The sequence below is a fragment of the Aspergillus nomiae genome (genome assembly GCF_001204775.2).
Source record: "Aspergillus nomiae NRRL 13137 chromosome Unknown contig00528, whole genome shotgun sequence".
Lineage (NCBI taxonomy): Eukaryota > Fungi > Ascomycota > Eurotiomycetes > Eurotiales > Aspergillaceae > Aspergillus > Aspergillus nomiae.
The window spans coordinates 1-19,911 of NW_015378583.1; the positions used below are offsets into that span (position 1 = coordinate 1).

The window sequence follows — 19,911 nt, forward strand, 5'->3', positions numbered from 1 at the left end:
AAAAACCGGACCAGAGGTGAGACAGCAGCCTTGCTGGTGCGTGAATGAAGCACATAAGAGATGGTGGAATGGACAAGATATCAGTACATATTCTCGACCGACCGAATCTCGCCGATGACCCTGCATGATAGCGCCAATAACAGCTTGGAGTAAACGACCTCAAGACTAGGGGTCCCGCCATCACCTGATATGTACATCTAGTCGGGACGATTATAAAAGGCAGTCCTAGCGTACGCAGGAAGCGCCCTCAAACAATGAACTCTTGGCCCCCACTCCCAAGAGACGAGGCTGAGCTGCAGGTCAAAAGCCCCCGCTAACCGACCAACTGCCATTCTACTAAGTAAACTCCGTCTTTAAGGCTTATTTTCTGGTTCCTGTCATCCGGTACCTGTCAGTTTCCGTGGATTCATCCTTAATGTGTACTCCAGCCTTGCCCAGACTCGCGTAATTACCAGCCACACCACCCCCATAACATGAAGAGGAAGACATAGCTGTCAGGATGGGGTTCAGGCGTCGCAAAGAGAAACTACAACCAGCTCAAGGACCGTCTGCTGTAGGGCATACACGCTCCACCTCGCTGTACACCATCCCAACGGCAGCGTCTACTGTTCACTCTCTGTCCACGACATCAACAATCTATAGTCACGACAACAACACAACCACATCGCTCAGTCTTTCCGGAACGACCCTTGTCACAGAGGGATCGTTCACGGACCCCTCTGGCCAATATGGAATTCAGGATCCAAACTCGCGGAAACAAAAAGCCAGACGCTCCCTCGCAAAGTATGGGTCCTATGCGGATCTCTCTAATGCAATCTCTCAGACAAAAGCTAAGGCCAACGATTCAAAATTAAAGGCGCGGAGCTCTGTCATAAATCTTGAGCAACAGATGCGCGAGTACGTGACGAATGTGACGCACTCGAGTGTAGATCTTTACGGGAGCATGCTGAAGAAGTTGGATGATATGATTACCTCGATGGATGAGGGATTGTTTAGAGATAAGGAGGATATGGGTATGTTTTCCCTTCATCGTCTTGTGATGACTAGTGTCGGGTCTGTTTTCATGGCCCCTCATACTAATATGCATATCTAGTCACGGTATACGGTGATGAGGTCTCATACACGAAGACAGGGACAGAGAGGGAGGTGAAAGCGACATCAACAGGCCCCAGTTTCTTCTCGAAGACCTATCTGTACCACAACTCCCGGCTCCCGGCTCACCTTCCTCCAGTGCATATGTACGCATCAACCATACACTCTATTTAGCTATCCATGTGGATCTAAACTCACATTACAGACTACCGCAAACATACGCCCTCATCCGCCTAGCTGCCCAGTACTCCAGCTCAGCCTACAAGAAACCTGCAGAGCTCACCACGACCAACAACCCCTATGTGAGCGCCAACATCCGTCACGGAACGAAGGCAATGGTAATCAAGCCACTCGCATCAGACGATCTCAAGAGCATCGTCCTCGCAATCCGAGGAACCCAAAGCTTCCGCGACTGGGCCGTGAACATGAAAACGCTGCCAACAGCCCCACAGAATTTCCTCGACGACCCCGACAACCTCTGCCACGCAGGATTCCTCACCGTGGCACAGAGAATGGCCCCTTCCGTTGCGGCTTATCTCCGCGATCTGCTAACCGAAGACCCCAATCGCGTGTCATATTCGCTGATCCTGACGGGCCATTCTGCCGGCGGCGCAGTGGCCAGTCTGCTGTACTGCCATTTGCTCTCGACGAGCGTGTCGTCTGAACTGAAGCACTTGGCTAGTTTCTTCGGAAGCATCCATTGCGTGACATTCGGCGCCCCGCCAGTCTCTATCCGACCACTATTCCCAACGAAGTCCCCAGCATCACTAGAATCGATGTTCTATGCGTTCATCAACGAAGGCGATCCCGTGCCCCGGGCCGAGAAATCCTATGTCACCTCATTGTTGAACCTGTACTTGTCGCCCGCGCCGTTCTCTCTCGGCACAAGCCGGACATACCCCTTCGTCAGCAGACAAAACAAACCGGCCATCTGGCGTGTGCCACCAGCTACACTTCATCTCGCCGGGAATGTAGTCCTCCTGCGACACCAATCGCAAGACCCCCTCTTCAAACCCTCGCACAGCGCAAACAGCGTCCAGGAAGACGAAATCGAAGCCTGCCAAATCCCCAACGAGATCATGCACGATGTCGTCTTCGGAGACCCCGTAAAACACTGGATGGGTCTGTATCAAGAAAGAATAGAGCACCTCGCCCGCAGGTCGCAACAGCCACCTCCCTATCAGGATTAATGCAGCGCAATCCTATTCTAAGCCAACAACTCCCTCCCAATATCAAGACCTAGAAACCTCGTAAGCTAACACAACATAAATCTATATATTAGTCCTTGGGAATCTCGCTACTGCATCATTCGGGAATCCGTGAATGTCCACGGATGATTATAGTTGTTCAGCTGCAAGGTATCGGGTTATTGTAGTGTACTGTAACTATATTGGTGGGGGTGGGGGAAGGGGTACTGATTTGTAGGAACGGAGATGGATTTATGGGTTGGCATTCTGAGGATCTTCATGATAGAACTACCACCGTCTCACGCAATGTAATTAGGGTTTTTTTGATGGTGTACATTGAGGATGGGATAACCAGCATATAGGTATATTGGTTGTTTCTAAGGTCAGTGGCGCAATGGAGTTGGATAAGATTTGCGTTCAGAGTATAGGAGCTGAATATTCAGTGCCCCGTTGCTGTCCCCTACTTAATTGGCGGTTAAGTTCGAACTCGATTAATGAAATTGATAAGGTATCATGTTAATGAATGCTCCTAATAACAACATGAGAGTAAAGGAAATACTTTTCAATCCTTTTTGTTCGCCTATCCAAGCAGCATAACGAAAACAATATATTAACCCGGACATTTATTCCACCCCAATCAACTCAGGTGGGAAAAGATGCATTGCTTTATGATGGCATCCTGCGCAGTGATAAAATACACCCGACAGCTTGACGCTTAGTCAAGAGCATCGGTGATACAGCCGTGGCTGGCATCCTTGACAGTTCTGTTGGAGCGTGTTAGTAACCGAGACCAAGACACATGTATTCTATCGGGCAGAGATAACATACCTGGCGTACTTGCCGAGGGTTCCTCTCATGGTCAAACCGGTGGGAGGCAACTTGCCGGCCTCCTTATCAGCTTCCCATTGCTTGCGTCTCTCAGCGAGAGTCTCCTGGTCAACTTCGAGGTCAAGAGCGCGCTTCTCGGCATCAATGACGATGACATCGCCATCCTTAACGAGACCAATGGGTCCACCAACAGCAGCCTCGGGGACAATGTGGCCGATCAGGAAGCCGTGAGAACCGCCAGAGAAACGTCCATCAGTTATGAGGGCAACCGACTGTCCAAGACCATAGCCCATGAGGGCAGAAGAAGGCTTCAACATTTCTATCCCACGATTAATGATTAGCTACGTCAACCAGAGGAATCTGCACTCTCGATACGTACCGGGCATACCAGGACCACCCTTGGGTCCGGTGTAGCGGATGACCACAACGGTCTTCTCTTCCTTCTTGATCTCACCGCGCTCCAGAGCAGCGATAAAGTCATCCTCATCATCGAAGACACGTGCCTTACCAGTGAAAGAAGTACCCTCCTTGCCAGTGATCTTACCAACACTGCCACCCGGAGCCAGGGATCCCTTAAGAATCTGGATGTGGCCAGTCTTCTTGATGGGGTTGGACAGAGGGCGGATGATCTTCTGATCTTCGGGGAAACCGGGCACCTTCTCGAGGTTCTTGGCCAGAGTCTCACCGGTGACAGTCATGCCGGAACCATCGATGAGGCCTTCCTTGAGCAGGAACTTGAGCAGCGCGGGAGTACCTCCGATCTTGTGCATGTCGGCCATGACGTACTTGCCCGATGGCTTCAGGTCAGCCAAGAAAGGAATACGGTCAGAGACAGACTGGAAGTCCTCAATATCCAGCTTGATACCGACCGAATCAGCGATGGCAATCAAGTGAAGCACGGCGTTGGTCGAGCCACCGGTGATGTTCACCACAACCATGGCGTTTTCGAAAGCTTGACGGGTCATGATATCCCTAGGGCGGATGTCCTCCTTCAGGAGCTTCTTGATCGCCTCACCGACAGCCAGACACTCAAGGTCCTTGGCGCGGGACTCGGCGGGGTTGGAAGAAGAGCCAGGGAGAGTCATACCAATGGTCTCAATGGCAGTGGCCATGGTGTTGGCTGTGTACATACCACCGCAGGCACCACCTCCTGGGCACGCGTTACGGATAATGTCGAATCGCTGAGGCTCGGTAATGTCGCCGCTCAAGAACTGTCCGTAGGCCTGGAATGCGGAGACAATATCAATTTCCGCATTGTCCTGGGTAACGGCACAGCCGGGCTTGATGGTGCCTCCGTACAACATGATACTCGGCCGGTTGACTCTGCCCATGGCCATCAACACACCGGGCATGTTCTTGTCGCAACCCGGGATACTGATGTTGGCATCGTACCACTGACCACCCATAACAGTCTCGATGGAGTCGGCAATCAAATCACGACTCTGGAGAGAGTACCGCATACCCTTCGTACCCATGCTGATTGCATCACTGACACCGACGGTGTTGAACTGCATGCCGATCAAGCCTGCCTTTTCCACACCTTGCTTGACGCGATGGTTGAGATCGAGCAGATGCATGTTACAGGGGTTACCGCTATACCAAACGGAGGAGATACCGACTTGAGCCTTGTCCATGTCCTTCTCCGTGAGACCCGTAGCGTAAAGCATAGCCTGGGAAGCACCCTGCGAGATAGGCTGTGTGACATGGCGGGAGACCTTGTTCAGAGCGTTGTCGTCCTCAGAGGAAGAGGCCTTCTGCTTGGGGAGGGTAGTAGAGATGGGACGACTAGAGAAAAGAAAATAAATAAATCAGCAACCTGCCATCGGTGAGTGGGAAAGGGTATTTCGTTCGATCGCCTTACACATTGACGGCGGACCGCCTGGAGAGACTCCGCAGAGCAGAGGGCATACGCCCCCGGGTTTGTGAAAGAAGCATGATCGCAGCTGGAGGGGGGAGTATGGGGTCCGTGGAAACAAGACACAAGTGTAATTGAGAACTCAATTGAGTGAGAATAAATAGCTTCTGACCTCTACAGAAAGTGGAGCGGGTCGCCGAGAGTGACGCCCGTCCTCCGCAGCGAAGTCGGGGGCCGGAGTTGGCCTCAGGCTCCCCGATGCCGGTTGGCCCAATCCCGTGCCGTAGTTTGTCAGCACTCAGGCCAATCATGCGTCATGGACTACAACAATTACCCACGAGTATACATAAACAGCAATCGACCTCTAATCATCTTCACGAATGTTCTGTATTGTGTTTGAAATTAATTATTATACACTTAAACTCTTTTATGAAACCATCTAGAACCTGCAATTGCTGTCTTCTACCACCCTTTTTGCTTGCGGTTTTGTCTTGAGTATTGTATATCCGTAAAAAGAGAAATAAAGAGAACAAAAAGAAAGAAAGTATAGATAAAAGCGGTTAGGAAAAGCGGAAACAGTTCTAAGGGTATACCGGTCCTTTGGGCTAGCCAAAGTAAGCGAATGATATGAGAAAGGTTATAGAGAGGAAGAAAAGAAGAGAGAAAGAAAAGTGGGAAGAAAGAAGACAGGCAGAAAGAAAAGAGAAAGAAGATACAGAAAAGAAAGGAGAGGGGGCGAAAAAAAGACTAAAGAAAAAGAAGAGAAGAGAGACAGATACAGGAACACTATCAATGCATCATCCCGGTGGCCATCTCTGCATCGCGTAGCAAGGCAATATAGAAAATCGGCACGAAGAGTGGCGAAATATAAACCAAGAGACCAGCTCTATGGTACCTCTTTGTCACCTCTCTTCAACCCACTCGGTACGTCGATCGCTTTCGCAACCCACTCGATAGATGCGATCTCATCCAAGCTTTTGCGTTTAGTATTCCGCTTTAGGAGCCCTTCAACGCACTCACGGGCCCCCTCTAGATCTTTCCCCTTCTGGGGATCCCATTCACCGTCATTGTCGGCATACCGATACCATGACCACTCACATCGCGCAATGCGGTGTGGGGTACGAGCACGGAGTTTCGCCGGGTCGCCTCGAGTACCCGGCAAAGCATCGAACGGTAATCTGTTTTCCATCATCGCATAGAGCAAGACGCCAAGGGCCCAGCCATCGGTGGACCGCCCATCATAGGGCTGTCCCATCAGAATCTCCGGAGCGGCATAATCCTCGCTGCCACATCGGGTTTGGAGGAGCGGGCTCTCCGGAGGTTGCGGAATTCGTCTGGATAGGCCCAGGTCGGTAAGGGTAACGACCGCGCGATCGTATGTACGCCAGTCAGTTATCTCCTCCATAGCAGCGGGAGGAAGAGTAACTAGGACATCTGTAGTTGGTCCGACTGGTAAGCACTATAGTCAACCCAGGCCACGGTGGAATCTCTTACTCTCAAGTTTAATGTCGCGATGGACTATGAAGTTGGCGTGGAGGTAGCGCACGGCAGCCACCAACTCAGAGAAAATCCGTCGAATCAGCTCTGGGCTCATGGGCCTCGGCCCAGAGGTTGCGACGTCGAACAGGTCACCTCCCGGGCAGTAGTCCAAAACCAAAAGAGCGCGCTTTTCGTCGCTTCCAAACGCTTTCAGTTGCACAAGGGAAGGATGGTTGACCGATTTCAAGATGTCCACTTCCCGCTTGAGTGATACCTCCAATCGTTCCTCATCGGCTCCACCCGCTGGGCCATGCTCAATGACCTTAACAGCGACAAGCTTTTGCGTAGCGGCATTCACCCCTTGGAGGCTCGAACTGTAACCAGATTCCATATCCCGCAGCTCCATGCGTACTGCTAGACATACTTGACTGAATGTGCCCTCTCCGAGCTCGCGCAGTTTGCGATACTTGCGCGGCTGCTGGGACCTAATGGAACGTACCGAGTATATTTCATCCGAGCCATCCATGGATTTTGGACTGAGAATGACAGGCTCCACATCACCATCAGATGTACTGCGACTACTTCTTGGAGGTGTCGGAGGACGGACCGCAGGTAACGCGATGCCGCGATGAATTGCCAGGTGTTGTTCCCGGTGCAAGTTGTTTGATTTCGAGTCGGTACTTGACGATGAAAAAATCCCTTGAGACACACCCGATCCCGAAACTGCGATTGGACGCGGCTTGATCGGAATGGCCTTCGTCGGAGGGACATACTCACTAAGGCTACGATTACGAGCATGCTTCGGAGCTCCATCGAGGCGTGGCTTGCTAGGTGTCTCTAGATGCTTGTCAGCACCCAACATCTCCGCCATGCCACGTTGCTTGCTGCGCGATCGGCATTCCGAGGGCCCCAACACTTGAGATGAGTCACTTAAACGCAAGCTCAGGCTCGAGCCGTTCCGCGAAAGGAGGGATGGAGTCCGCGATAAAGATTGTGAATTGCGGCGCGGTATTTTCCATGGCGAGACGCCACCAATCGGCGAAGGCAAGGGAGTGATGTCTCCCATGGCCATCAGCTGTGGCGACGACAGTAACGATGCTGGAGACAGGGAACCTCCTCCGGAGGAAGGCCTTTCGAGAAAGCCACGCAAACTCGATGTTCTTCGCGGAAGGCTGCTCGATGAGAGGCTGTGATGCATGAAAGGGTCAGATTCTTTCGACGGGCTCAGTTGCGTTGTGCACGGCAGGTCTGTTCGTATCTGAAGCGACGGAAGCGGCTGTGGAGCCCCGGGGTAACATTGGTGAATCGCTTCATCCTTTATACTCGGTGAGAATTCTCCATTCAAGGATAGTGGAGAGCAAACATTCTCTTCTCCAGAGCTCACTGAAGGCACCGAAGAAATTTCATTGTTACTCGAAGCCGTTGCAGCAGAGGCTTCGTGTAACAGAATAGGTTGTTTAGCAAACAATGCTGACCGATCGGTCGGTTGAGACGAATCCGGGGAAATCATCGAACGAGTCAGAGGGTTAAGTGCTGCGATATCCCAATGGCTCTATGTACCGGAAGGGTACTGCTGTCGCGGCGCAAAGTGGACCCAAAGCGCAGTTGTCACTCGAACTAGGCGGGTAACCGCTACCGAAAAGGTCCCTCGGGTTAAACTCTAAGTAGACCAAGCTGGACTTGGTGTGCAAAAGGCCCTTAGGCCTGGAGTTCTGGTCGAAACCGGGAGTGAATAGGAATTAATGGGCTGTGTTATCAAAGCATCTGGGATGGGGAAGGAAGTGGCGAGGATAGGAAAGGGAAGAAGAGGAGAAAGATAAGATAATGGTGAAAAGGGAAAGGAGATTGGGGGTTACTTTCTTTTTTTTTAATTTGGGGAGTAAGAGGAGGCAAAACTAGGGTCGGGGACGGGATGGTTGTTCTTCCCCAAGGGCTAAATCCACTTCCTCCCGGGCAGTATCCATGCACAGCGTTAAGTTTCGCTGCTGCTGCTACTTTGGATGACGCTACAGGAAAAAAACCCACGCGGGGTCAGCTGATGACCGCTCCGTTTTAGGATTAGTGGCCACGAGGTGAAGGACTCAACAGGATTTAACGCTACCCCGCATCCAGTAATGCCGTTGGCGGGAAGACCAAAAGAAGAACCACTGTTCCTTTCCATATCAAGATCGTCTCAGTCCTTTTTGGTAGTGTTCCTCCCAAATTCAGGCCCGTCCTGGAAATGGAAGCTTTATGAGGCTTAGTCTTGTTGGGGATCGTGGGAAGGGTTCGGAGTACAGGGGGCAACAATTAATTGAGGCACACTGAAGTCAGTGGCTGGATTGTGATGGATCATGACTGACAGGAGACTTTTTGGCAGGACCCACTCTGTGGGTTTTCTTTTCTTTTTTTTTTTCTTTTTATCTTTTTTTTCTTTTTTCTTTTGTCATTTTATTTCTATTTTATTTGTTTTTGGTACACATACAGTGTATCATTGATCCATTCGTTTGAATGATAATCAGATTTTCTTTCTTTCTTTGACCGTGATTAAAGTGGTCGTGCCTTGCATATCCTCTATAGAGATCAGGCAACCTGCCCACTACTAGCAGTATGTTGCGTTGTGTTGCGCTGCACAAAACGTTTATTTATCCTTCAATTCTAACGGCGCTATTGTCTATCCTTGCCTCTCAACAAACCCAGGGACTTCAGTAGTATTATTTACTACTCGAACTGTTGCAGATACCTATTTCCCAATCGGGGAACCAGCGAACTGCAAGAAATCCCAAACGGGCAACGGGCCCTGTTTCGGACATCCAGGTGATTTTAAAAAGGGAAAAAACCCGCAATGACATTCGTTGAATGGCAAATGATCCATGGATCGCGAGTGGCCCAGTCCTATCCAGGCTAAGCTTGATTTAAGTGAAACTAAGCCGGATTAGGTCTCAGAGACCGGGAAAGTGGTTCGTGAAATCCTAACACTAAAACAACCCCAATTGCAAATGCGAGCGACCAGATGTTCTCGATTCCCGCATTCCGATTTCCCAATAGTCGATGGGACTCGAGTTCATGCCGAAATTTCGGGTCAAACCGCATTCCATGGTTTCAAATCTCCGACCCATTTTCGGCGTAACGAGTCGTTATTTATCATCTGTCGAGTTGATTTGACGCACAGTGCACATCATCGGCCACACTACCTTAGCGTCTGCGTTAGTCTTCTTGAGGGGGCAAATTTAACTCCGTCGGTTGTACAGAGTACACAGTACCCTGAATCTGATCACTCTGAAATTGTGAAGGATTATCCTCGGTTACTTGCCTCATGATCGACAACTGCCCCCAAAGTCTACGTAAGCTGTGTGATACTCACCAGGTTTGCTTTTCTGTCCTTCAGATCTGTGATTCGTCACAGGAGAAATTGAAACAGGGATCGCTCGACGATCGCCAAGACAACGAGCTATTGAAAAGGCCCCGTTGACCCAGCATTTCGGGCCTACGGGCGCATTTCTTTCAAATGAATGGCTGGAAAGCGTTTTCTTGGCAGGCATGCCTGGTTGACTAGTTCCGGTTGGTCAATGCCATAATTATCTACTCCACACCTTTGTTGCTGACTCGAAGTCGATTAAAGATCTGCCAATGATGCTACTCTGTAGATTCTGCGGATGACGTGGATCAAAATCTTGTCATTTTATGAGACCAATGTCCCTGGATCTTGGAAGGATAAATACTTGCCAGAGGCCTCGCAGAAACATCCACCGGGATTTCTTCGCTCGATTCACGGTCCAGACCACTTTAGTTCGAGGGATGTCTCATTTCCGAGTAATCATAGGTCCCACTACACATTGCGTTGCTAAGCAAAAGCTTCGATGGGTCACTTGCCTGCCGGACCCAACTGACCCAGTCTCAGGGTATCAGCCCTAACGGTTTTCATCGTCGTATATTCAGAATTTCAGGCCCTCCACCGACAGCCGCGTGGCCGCTTATGAGTATCTGAAGGAGCCACTAACCCTGAGACTGGGACTGGTGAAAATTTTCATACTAGCCCTGATACCGTTGCACCCACCTTATGCTACAGTTGCAGTACTTTGCCTGCAGAGAAAATCTCCGTTCAAGCCGTTGCTGGAAACGTTTCAGGGTCAATGCCGATGTTACTATGCTGTGTTGCATACTAGTGTTCCAGATACGGAAACTGAATGCAGGTTTGATCCTTCTTCAACGGCACTATCACTTTGTCCTCGAAAACGACAAAACCCACCACCCCTGCTCATTTAACAATCACATTCCTTATAAAACTAATTTCAGGAGGGAGTCAGGATGTTCAACGAAATGACCGCTAACCTCGCCTCAAAGCTTATGCTTCCAAATAACTCAAGAATGGACCCAACTTATGAACTGGAATGTGAGGGCAAAAACGGTTGCTTACAATCCTCATCGCTGTAACTGAATTCCACACTAGCCTAGATCTTATTTGCCTTGTCGCGTGATCAGATATGGAGCGTCATGCGCTACGCCTGAGTAAGCTCTCAAATACTTTCTTTATCTAGTAGATAAATGAGAGACAGCGATCAATCATTCCATAATAGGTACAAAAGCTACAAATCAGGCATTTGTATGTTACCTAGGAGATTTGAGGCACAAGTTGAGGCATCGACTTCGATTATCAACGATTGTCCAAATCCGGCAGCTACCTTGCTGAAAACATTACACCAGACAATTCTGTACAAACCATCGGCACGACAGCTAATCAAGCAATTATTGCCTGAGCCATGTAATCTGAGAATCTAAATGTTGTCAAGGGTATGGTGCTGTCCAGTGTATAAACTGAAATATATACATACTTTCACCCCTAAAGCGATGATTCTGCGAGGAGGTCCGAATAAGGCATATTCGTGGAACGGGCAAACACCCGAACTATCAGGCACCAGTGAGCTGTGATTGGTAGACTGCACCCAACGTTTGGCTGCTTTGTGTCCAGATGCAGCACCTTACTCAAAGTGGTAATGAGCATAGGCCCGGGCCGGGCCCTGATGAGCTAGGAGTATATCGTCGTGTAATAAGATGTGCTATGCAGCTTGATTCTGCAGCACCCTAAGTAATTTCTACAAGTCTCAGTTTCTAGCCTTAGTTTCTCTTTTTTTTTTGAGTTTGCCCTAGTAGAATGATGCCTTATTTCCCAATTTGTAGTATCGATGCACTTGAAACAGCTACGGCAGCATTCGATTAAGGTTAAACTTGTGAAACAAGGGGTTCCTGGTTGTAAACATTTCAGTCTAATAGGCTCATTGACTGTGACAAGTCACAGGTAGAACGTGAGAACCAACACATCGCGTTTCAGTAAGCCTGTACTAAGGCGGATTTGCGTCATTCCTACTACTGCCGCGACAATTTCCGAGCAACCGTCCGAGTGATCTTCCAGTCCGATGTAACAGATGACTTATATGGAGAAATGGTATCAGAGATAGTAGGGAGGTAACGTCGTAAATTCAGTCTGTACATAGACTGCATGAGCAGGATCGATTGGCCCCTGTAAGTGATGGGCTCTGAAGTTGGACCAATTGGACATTAGCCATTCTAAATCTGGACCAGACCAGTGATGGGGAGACAAAGTGTGAGCGCCATCACCAAGAGTTGGACTTACAGCACAAAACCTTGTTATTAGACTCGGGTCTAGCTCATTTTCCATCTCGCTTGGTTCATACTATGAGAGGTTGTAATTGGCCTCAGACGCAGTAGCTGCTACCAAGGGCCTATAGGAGCTTCTTGTCACTGCTCTTGGCCAAGAGATTGGCGGCGGTTCGGGCTTCTCACATCCGAGATAAAGGTGACACCGGGATACCCAGCATGATTCGTGAACAACGCATATGCGCTCTGGAATATGAGGAGAGTCGAGGTTGTGATGTAGACCCCGTCGAGTTCCATAGTGAACCCAGGCGGAAAGGCCTCAATCCAAGTGAGGAATCTGTCCAGCTGTTCCCGGGTCATTTTTTCAGCGATACGGACTGAAAAGACTGCACGTAGCGAAGGGGCAATCGTGCTCGGGTTAATCCGTGTGACGCCAGTGAAAGGGAAGCAGACAGATGCCCCTAACTTGACATGATGTGTTGGCTTGATAACCGAGCTATTCCCTCGAATAGTCGCCATTGCGTCCGAAAATACCACAAAGTGGTGGCCGTCTCTCTTGCGTCGAGCAATCTCGCCCCGCAACTTTTCAGTTAAGGTATTGTGTGGTGCTTTAAGGGCTTCTGGAGTGTGATCATCACTCGCAGAAAGAATTTCGACAACGCGAGTCGTAGGATTTAACGCTCGCTTTGCCACATATGAGTAACAGCAATCCAGGACGAAGACAGCGTCTGTATCTGCGATGTCAAAGTCCTGGAAATCTCCTGCCACTACAGTATCGATGATTCTTTGAAGGTTTATGCTTCGGCGGGATAGTCCTTCGACAGAAAAGAGCTGTTCCCCTCGAACAACTCCGTGCCCAGCATAGTGAATCAGCACGATTGATTTGCCGGGTGCGTTTGCTGCGAGTCGGAAAATCAATCGTACTGATTCATTAAGTGTCCAGCCCGGGGTCTGATCGTGTTCGGCCAAGATCTCAACTTCAGCTTGGTCAAGATTTAGTGTCCTCAGGATCGCCTGAAAATGATCGAGGTCTGCAGAGGCATTCGTCTTGTCTCGCTCCCATCGAACACTCAGCGCGAAAGAGTTGTTGTAAATTTGGCTGTGATTATTCACAGCGCGAGTGATCACATCCTCAAACTGTGCACGAGTTATTGCGTTCATGGTTTGGTCTGCGCTGATGACTTCCATGGTGAATTTATGGAGTTATATTGTAAAGGGAATGAGTTTTTAGTGTGTTTAGAGGATTGTACGAAGAGCTGGGCGTGGGAAAGTAGTAGTAATCTGCATTGAGTCAACAATACGAAGATAGTTCTAAATTATCAGATCATTCTTGAATTACGGTCGATACCCTCTTCATTATGATGACATGCACTACCTCATTCGTTGGAAGGCTGTCTACCAAGAAATTATCCGTAAGGTAACAGCCGGCATAGAGATACATATGGCCTGACTTAAGCTACATGGGTTACAACTTAGGACAAGATCTTCTACACTATGCTATGCTGCCAAGTGTTAATTGCTTCCCGCGCATGGATTTGATATACCAATCACTACCTTTTCATCCATAGCAGTACTCTTCAAGGAGGGTGAGACCGCGTGAATTACCTACGAAATTCACTGGAGTGCATAATCTAGATTTAGAACTTGTCGACAGCTATATGGAGAGAGATATATGCACTGATGGTTAGGTTGAGTGACCGATTTGGTTAATTGTGTCGCCGAGAGAAATATATCTTTGCCACGGAATATGAGGATGGTACATTGTGGATTACGAATAGGACCTAAAATAGAAGAACTGTCTTCTTATATCTATGATAAGAGTTAATGTCGAATAGATACTAAATATGGTCAAGTATAGAAGACGCTTGGTGTAGGTAGCGAGAGGTACTATTATTATTTGACAGATACTGTACATCAGTTAGTACGGTAAGATTGTGATGGAAAAATATGTTAGGGTGATAATAATATTTTGAGACCGGTTTTCCAACAAGTGGTCCCATAGCTCAGTCGGTTAGAGCGCTGTGCTAATAACGCAGATGTCGAGAGTTCGAGCCTCTCTGGGATCATTACTTTTTGCGCCTCAAATTTTTACTCTCACACCTCGTTTTCTTATTTCTGTAACTCCCCCAAGATACATCATCTCCCTTCCCCGGAACTGTCCGTACAGGTGTATTCGTTTTGTTTCCCTTCACTTTCCTGATATATGTGCAATGTTCAACTGTTCAGCAAACTGTGGTCTGAATAGTCTTTATCCGCCTCCCCACAAAACCTACATCCACCCACACAGTCCCACACCCTGCTCCATATTGCGTACTATATATATTGTATGAGGTGGCAAGTGACTGTAGGGCCTGCTAACCAGCTATAAGTGAGACACCTATGTGAAGCAAAGGGCTTTGTCTTGATTTCGTCCACAAGGACCCATAGGTCCTAGCAGCAGGATTGTATTTTGTCTAGATCAAAAGTATTCAGCAGGACTCCACGCCATAGAAGCTCGACATATACCTACTTAGACTTCTAAGCCTTAGCAATCTAGGCATGGTTTAGTGGAAAGTCGGCTGAACCATACTGTACCATACATCGACATGCCCGATTATCCCGAGAACTCGGCCCGGGAGTATGGTCGTGGTTGAACCCCGAGGATGTTAGTTCATACTAAGGTTGAAAACTTGGTCCAAAACAACACCGAGAACTAACCAATAGTAGAGATCTGAAACTACAAAGACTGTTGAGTAAGCCGCTCAACTGAACCTATAATAGGCAAGAAGTCGCTTACATAGTGTGTATCGGCATTGCTACCTGGATCTCCGAGCACTTCGGAGAAAGATACAGCCCTGTCTATTTCTGTTGCTCGAGACTAGATCTCTCTGGCTCCACATGTCTTACATCAAAATTAGATTTTCCCTGGAGCCGATATGACCTAGATAACCATAGCAGTAATATGCTATCGGGTAGCAGGGCCGCGTCAGCCATGGCTATTCTTGACTGAAGCTAAGAAAAACCAGCGAAGGGCTATGAGCACGATCTGTATGTTCTATTGGTCACTATACAATATTGACTTGATAGAATGATTCGCCTCAAGCATATCCATGCTTGGCATACTTAGATTAGAAACAAATCAGGAACAGAGTTCCAGCGACCTGAGATCCATAGATTTGTGGTCTTAGGTGCTCATACCTTCCATAAAACCCACTGAGACCCTCTCTGACCGCATCAGTATTGCAGAAAAAAACCTTACACACTCGTTTACTAAAATATCCATTCATACGAAACCCAAGACTCGCTCCTTAGACTCACAATGTCAGTTACATCAACCGCAACCACCACCGCGGCCTCCGCAACCTCAACCTGCCACCAAAAACTCTACGAGATCCCCGTCAAAGATGCCGCCTGCGCAATGCCGATGCAGGGAAATAACTCTGCAATCATGAGCAGCTGTTGCTCCTCCGCCTCCGTCGTCTCCTACAGCGACTGCGACTACTACTGCCTGGCCCAGGGGCAGAACGTCGGCGATCTGGCGGAATGTCTCATCAAAGCATCCGAGCCCGGAGAGGTGTGGTGCAACACCAACGCCAACGCGACGGCCACCGGTAGTGTTCCTACGACTGGGGCGGGCACTATCGTCACTACTGCCTCTGTTACTGACTCGACTGCGACTGGGACTAAGAGTTCGACTGGTGCGACTTCGACTTCTACTACCAATGCTGCTGGGGTGAAGAAGTCGATTGGAGTGCTTGCACTCTTGCTGTTTGGATCTACTGCTGGGCTGTTGGTTTAGACACACCTATGTCTTGATTTTGAGAGGTTATAGGCCTTGAATATGAGTAGAGGGTCAGCTCGACTTTGCCTGTCGCTCTTTGATTCGGCGAAAGCCTTTGTGCTTTTTAGTGCTATTATCTTGTTTGTGTCCTGTGTTTATTGTGGTTTCATTGTAAGATTACTCAACAGGACAGTGTTTATCTTAAATTCTGCCAGACCAGTATATAATTGCTGTTCTATAATTAAGAATCCGAGGGATTATATTGCAAAGTATGCCCCATGCCACCTAGTCCATGAACGCAGGCCTACGACCCCTTTCACTCAGCACTCCCTCGTAGAACAACCTCCTTCATCATCCCATTGAAGCCTTCCCCAATGCGTGCCAGTGGGGCTTCGATTGCAATGGGTGCCCAAACCTGGCTTTCGCCATTGATCCCCAGCCGCGCAAGAAACTCCATCCTTGTGGATCCCGCACCTGAATCGGAGACACTAAGCAGAGTCTGATTGCCCTTTCCAACCAAATGCACCTGAGTCCACGTATCCAGGGGAAGACTGTAGTTGAGTGAATATGGGTTTCCACCGCTTATCAGGGTCATGTTGCTAATCGACCCATTTCCACTTAGAAGAACCGAGTCGGGTCCGGCAAAGAGGGTGCCAGGGTTGCTTGACGTGGGGTTCACCCAGAATGATAAAGTGTAGTCTCTCCCTTTGCTACCCAGCGGGGTGTCCACATAGCAGCCGTTGGAAAGTACGAGAGCAGAGTCTTGGACGTGGCATCCCCGCATGACTCCATCATAGCCGTTTCCTGAATGATCAACGACGGTCTCGGTGTCACTATCGAATTTGTAATGTAGTATGGTATCAGTGTGGCTCTTCACTTGGCGATCCAGGTTCTGTCCAGGGATTGCGCCGTGAATCTTGTCGAAAACTGCATCATATTCCTCCTCTAGAATGTTTCCACCCCATTGTTTGTCGGCCAAAGCTGGAAGGGTATCCCTCCACGAATAGTATGTTTCAAGAACCGTAGTGGAGTTCGGGCCATAGTCGTTCCACAGAGCTGCGAGGTGACCAAGCACGTGCGGATCGTTTCGAGGAGGATTGTTGGTGACATTCTTGGTGTCGAAGACGTTGGGAGCAAAAGCCCCGCCGGCGGGATTTCCATGGAACACACGAGTCTTGTTCAGCGTGGATGGGTAGCTACCGGACCACTTGCCTACAATGTAGAACGCATCGTCCGAATTGAGTACATTATATCCATTCTTGATGTAGTCGAAGTAAGGATTATCCTCGAAGAACTCCCAATGCTGGATGGAAACATCCGTGGACACATTGGCACCCTGTATTGGGGTGAAGGTGCCCCAGATTCTCATGCTCTTTCCTGATTCTCTGGAGATATAGTCGCGCATTGTATTAACAAAAGATGTATAGTCAGTCACAAGATCTGTGTCATATTCGTCTGCACCTATGTGGACTGTTTTGCTGTGGAACCACGGCAAGAAGGTCTTCCAAATGGCCTTCATAGTAGGAATGGTGTCAGGGTGAGTAATGTTGAGCATGCTGAGATCGTCAAGCGCCAGCTCAGGGCGCCACTGGGAGATAACCAGTGCATGGCCTGGAGCTTCAATTTCGGGAATAATAGTGACACCTCGTCGGGCACACTGTTGTTGGACGTTGTCAAATTGTTCCTTAGTATAGGATTCATTGGCGCGTTTATTGAGACCAGCTACCGCAGGATCATCCGACCATAGGCGGAATGCTGCATACAGATCCATTGACTGCTGAGCGGAATATCGATCTACGTTGTTGTAGAGATTGTCGCTTAGATGCACGTGAAATACATTCTGTTTGAAAAAGGACAGGAAGGCGCACATTTCGATCAGAAACTCAGGGGGGTAAAAGTGGCGCCCAGCATCCAACTGTACAAGTCTCGGTTAAGGTATATAACGAGGCAATGGAGTAGTTTGGCAAGCAAGTTACATACCATGACACCTCTATTGGCCCACCCAGGCGCATCCACAGCAGATCCTTGGGGAAGAGTGTGACCACTGACGACAGCGGCCTGAATCAATGACCGCGATCCCCACCAAGCACCTAGTGGACTGGCTCCAGAGATTCGCACGCCATTTTCGTTGATTGTTAGCGTGTATGCTTCCGAGGTATATCTCCCGGCAGCGTCTTGGAATCCAGTCTCATTGGCAAGCGTAAAGAAAATTGAGTTGACTGCGGCCGTCCTGCTAGAGGTGAGTGGTATATCAATCCCTACCGTGGATTGGAGGTCTTTTTGGAAAGTCTCGGCGAATTGTTGCAAGGTAGGTGGGATTTGGGTTGCTCCATCATTGTCTATAGCATCGGCATAGCGCGCATCAACCACAATACTGGTGAGTTGAGATAAGGAATAGGTGTCGTTCGCTCCAGTGAACGGGATAGTTGGTATAGTCACCAATCGGGTGTAACCTGCTGTTTGTGAGACGTTGTCATAATATAGATTTGTAGCTCGTACCTCCTATAGAAAGAGATAGGAAAAGACCTAGATTAATAACCTGACCCCAAAACATATCGGTAGACAATGCAGATATGCGTTTTGAGTTGAGATCTTTAAAGTAGGAGGTCTAGAGACACCCCAATGATTTTTTTTCCTATTTAAGGCCCGGGCTATATGTTTGGTAGCATCTAAGCCATGTAACATGGCGCACAGTTACTATCAACACTTCGCTTGGATATATCGGCAAAGAAAGAAGGTTACAATTAATTAACACTAGTCAGTTATAGTGATCTGCGCGTGGAGCAACGTTTCATAGCAAACGAGAGGCGGGGGCTCTCTCATATCTCTAGTATGAATGGGCGATTTCTATTAGTAGCGAATAGAAATAAGCGGACTTTGCTGAACTCTATCTAATTTGTATTCTGGGACATTGTTGTCATACAGACAACAAACCAACCGTGACTTTTCTTGAAAGATTCGGTGACTGCCATCATTTCACTCTTCCCAGAGTGGAAGCATGTTGATAGTGCTGGCGTCAAATGCTTATCTCAATGATTAAGGAGCTTGGACTCCGCGACCCCGCACGGCACGAGCAAGAGCAATGTTTGATAGATTGGTTGAGCTCACTGCTTGATCCATACAGGTCGGGGAGAATCCGACTATAGCCGTGCAGATCGCCATTAGACTTCCAAATCCCGCATGGCTCGAGTTAGCAATGTCACCCTTATGTAACCTGGGGGTTGGTTGGTTTCTCCGCTGTATAATGACATTGACCGACTCCAAGAGTTAGCACCTGATCGGCTCCGAGGCATGTCGACGGTTGGAAACTGCGCAATATCGGGTATTGCGATACCATCGAGTGGATTTCCCACCAATGGGGATTCAATCGACCGAAACACAGAATCTTGATACTTGATGCTGCTCGAATATCGAAATGGTCACCTGACCATCGGCTGTAAAGCGGCACATGACACACACTCTGCCGATGCGGCATCCAAGAACACCCGGATCTCTTGAGGTTCAATCAAACTGCACCAGAAGGCCAGGGGAGACGCGAAAAGCAGGGATTGTCCATCGCAGTGCTATCATCAAAGCCAGCGACTGGCCCGGAAGAGAATGATTCGTTTTGGCATCAAGTCTTTCATTGTGAGTTCCTAAAGAATTAAGATCACCAGACAGGACGAAATAAAACCTGCATTTCGCCATCAAGAACCCATAAACGCAGGGGACCGCTATATGTACAGGAAAGTTTAGACCCATTACCATGCCGGTCCCAACCATGGATAATGCAAATGCTTCGAGCGCCGGAGGGAAGAGATTCGAGGAATAACAAGAAAAATCGTTCTAATACAGCGTGGACCAAAAATAAATTAAATAACAACACCCTCCCGCTTTGCTGAAACAAACCCATAATGGACAATCATTTCGGACAACTGTTGGCGAATGGAGGTCGACTCGGTTCGAGTGCTAGAATACAACGAAACGGAACGAGCGGCATCTACAGGAAGGTCTTGCGCACAAGCTATGATCGAGTTAGCGAAACTTCCAACTTTAAAGAATGAACGGAGTTCACATACAGCCCAGCCTCCCGCAATAGAAGCTACAATACCACCAGAGATCATCATGGGCTTAAG

The 19,911-nt window shown here is 48.7% G+C and overlaps 7 protein-coding genes across 7 annotated transcripts; 2 read left to right on the plus strand and 5 right to left on the minus strand.

Annotated features, from left to right (window-relative positions):
- Window positions 1–499: 499 nt before the first annotated feature.
- Window positions 500–2,282, plus strand: ANOM_011011 (lipase family protein; the record flags this gene model as incomplete). Its single annotated transcript, XM_015556267.1, has 3 exons — window positions 500–1,013; window positions 1,094–1,238; window positions 1,298–2,282. The coding sequence occupies 3 exons, from the start codon at window positions 500–502 to the stop codon at window positions 2,280–2,282; spliced, it is 1,644 nt and encodes a 547-aa protein (XP_015401780.1).
- A 495-nt stretch (window positions 2,283–2,777) lies between these two features.
- ilv3 (dihydroxy-acid dehydratase ILV3) lies at window positions 2,778–5,116 on the minus strand (the record flags this gene model as incomplete). The annotated part of the gene is made up of 4 exons (XM_015556268.1): window positions 2,778–3,043; window positions 3,108–3,426; window positions 3,487–4,892; window positions 4,969–5,116. Coding segments are annotated over 4 exons (1,914 nt in total), but the record flags the coding sequence as incomplete, so codon positions are not given.
- Window positions 5,117–5,848: 732 nt separating this feature from the next.
- On the minus strand, window positions 5,849–7,951 carry ANOM_011013 (putative protein kinase; the record flags this gene model as incomplete). Its single annotated transcript, XM_015556269.1, has 2 exons — window positions 5,849–6,396; window positions 6,457–7,951. The coding sequence occupies 2 exons, from the start codon at window positions 7,949–7,951 to the stop codon at window positions 5,849–5,851; spliced, it is 2,043 nt and encodes a 680-aa protein (XP_015401779.1).
- A 4,226-nt stretch (window positions 7,952–12,177) lies between these two features.
- ANOM_011014 (uncharacterized protein) lies at window positions 12,178–13,224 on the minus strand (the record flags this gene model as incomplete). The annotated part of the gene is made up of 1 exon (XM_015556270.1): window positions 12,178–13,224. The coding sequence occupies one exon, from the start codon at window positions 13,222–13,224 to the stop codon at window positions 12,178–12,180; it is 1,047 nt and encodes a 348-aa protein (XP_015401783.1).
- Window positions 13,225–15,334: 2,110 nt separating this feature from the next.
- On the plus strand, window positions 15,335–15,814 carry ANOM_011015 (uncharacterized protein; the record flags this gene model as incomplete). The annotated part of the gene is made up of 1 exon (XM_015556271.1): window positions 15,335–15,814. One exon carries the CDS (start codon window positions 15,335–15,337, stop codon window positions 15,812–15,814), a length of 480 nt encoding a protein of 159 aa, XP_015401784.1.
- Window positions 15,815–16,112: 298 nt separating this feature from the next.
- ANOM_011016 (beta-hexosaminidase) lies at window positions 16,113–18,350 on the minus strand (the record flags this gene model as incomplete). Its single annotated transcript, XM_015556272.1, has 3 exons — window positions 16,113–17,711; window positions 17,777–18,249; window positions 18,296–18,350. 3 exons carry the CDS (start codon window positions 18,348–18,350, stop codon window positions 16,113–16,115), a joined length of 2,127 nt encoding a protein of 708 aa, XP_015401781.1.
- Window positions 18,351–19,399: 1,049 nt separating this feature from the next.
- Window positions 19,400–19,911, minus strand: ANOM_011017 (uncharacterized protein; the record flags this gene model as incomplete). Its single annotated transcript, XM_015556273.1, has 2 exons — window positions 19,400–19,799; window positions 19,855–19,911. A coding segment is annotated over one exon (252 nt), but the record flags the coding sequence as incomplete, so codon positions are not given.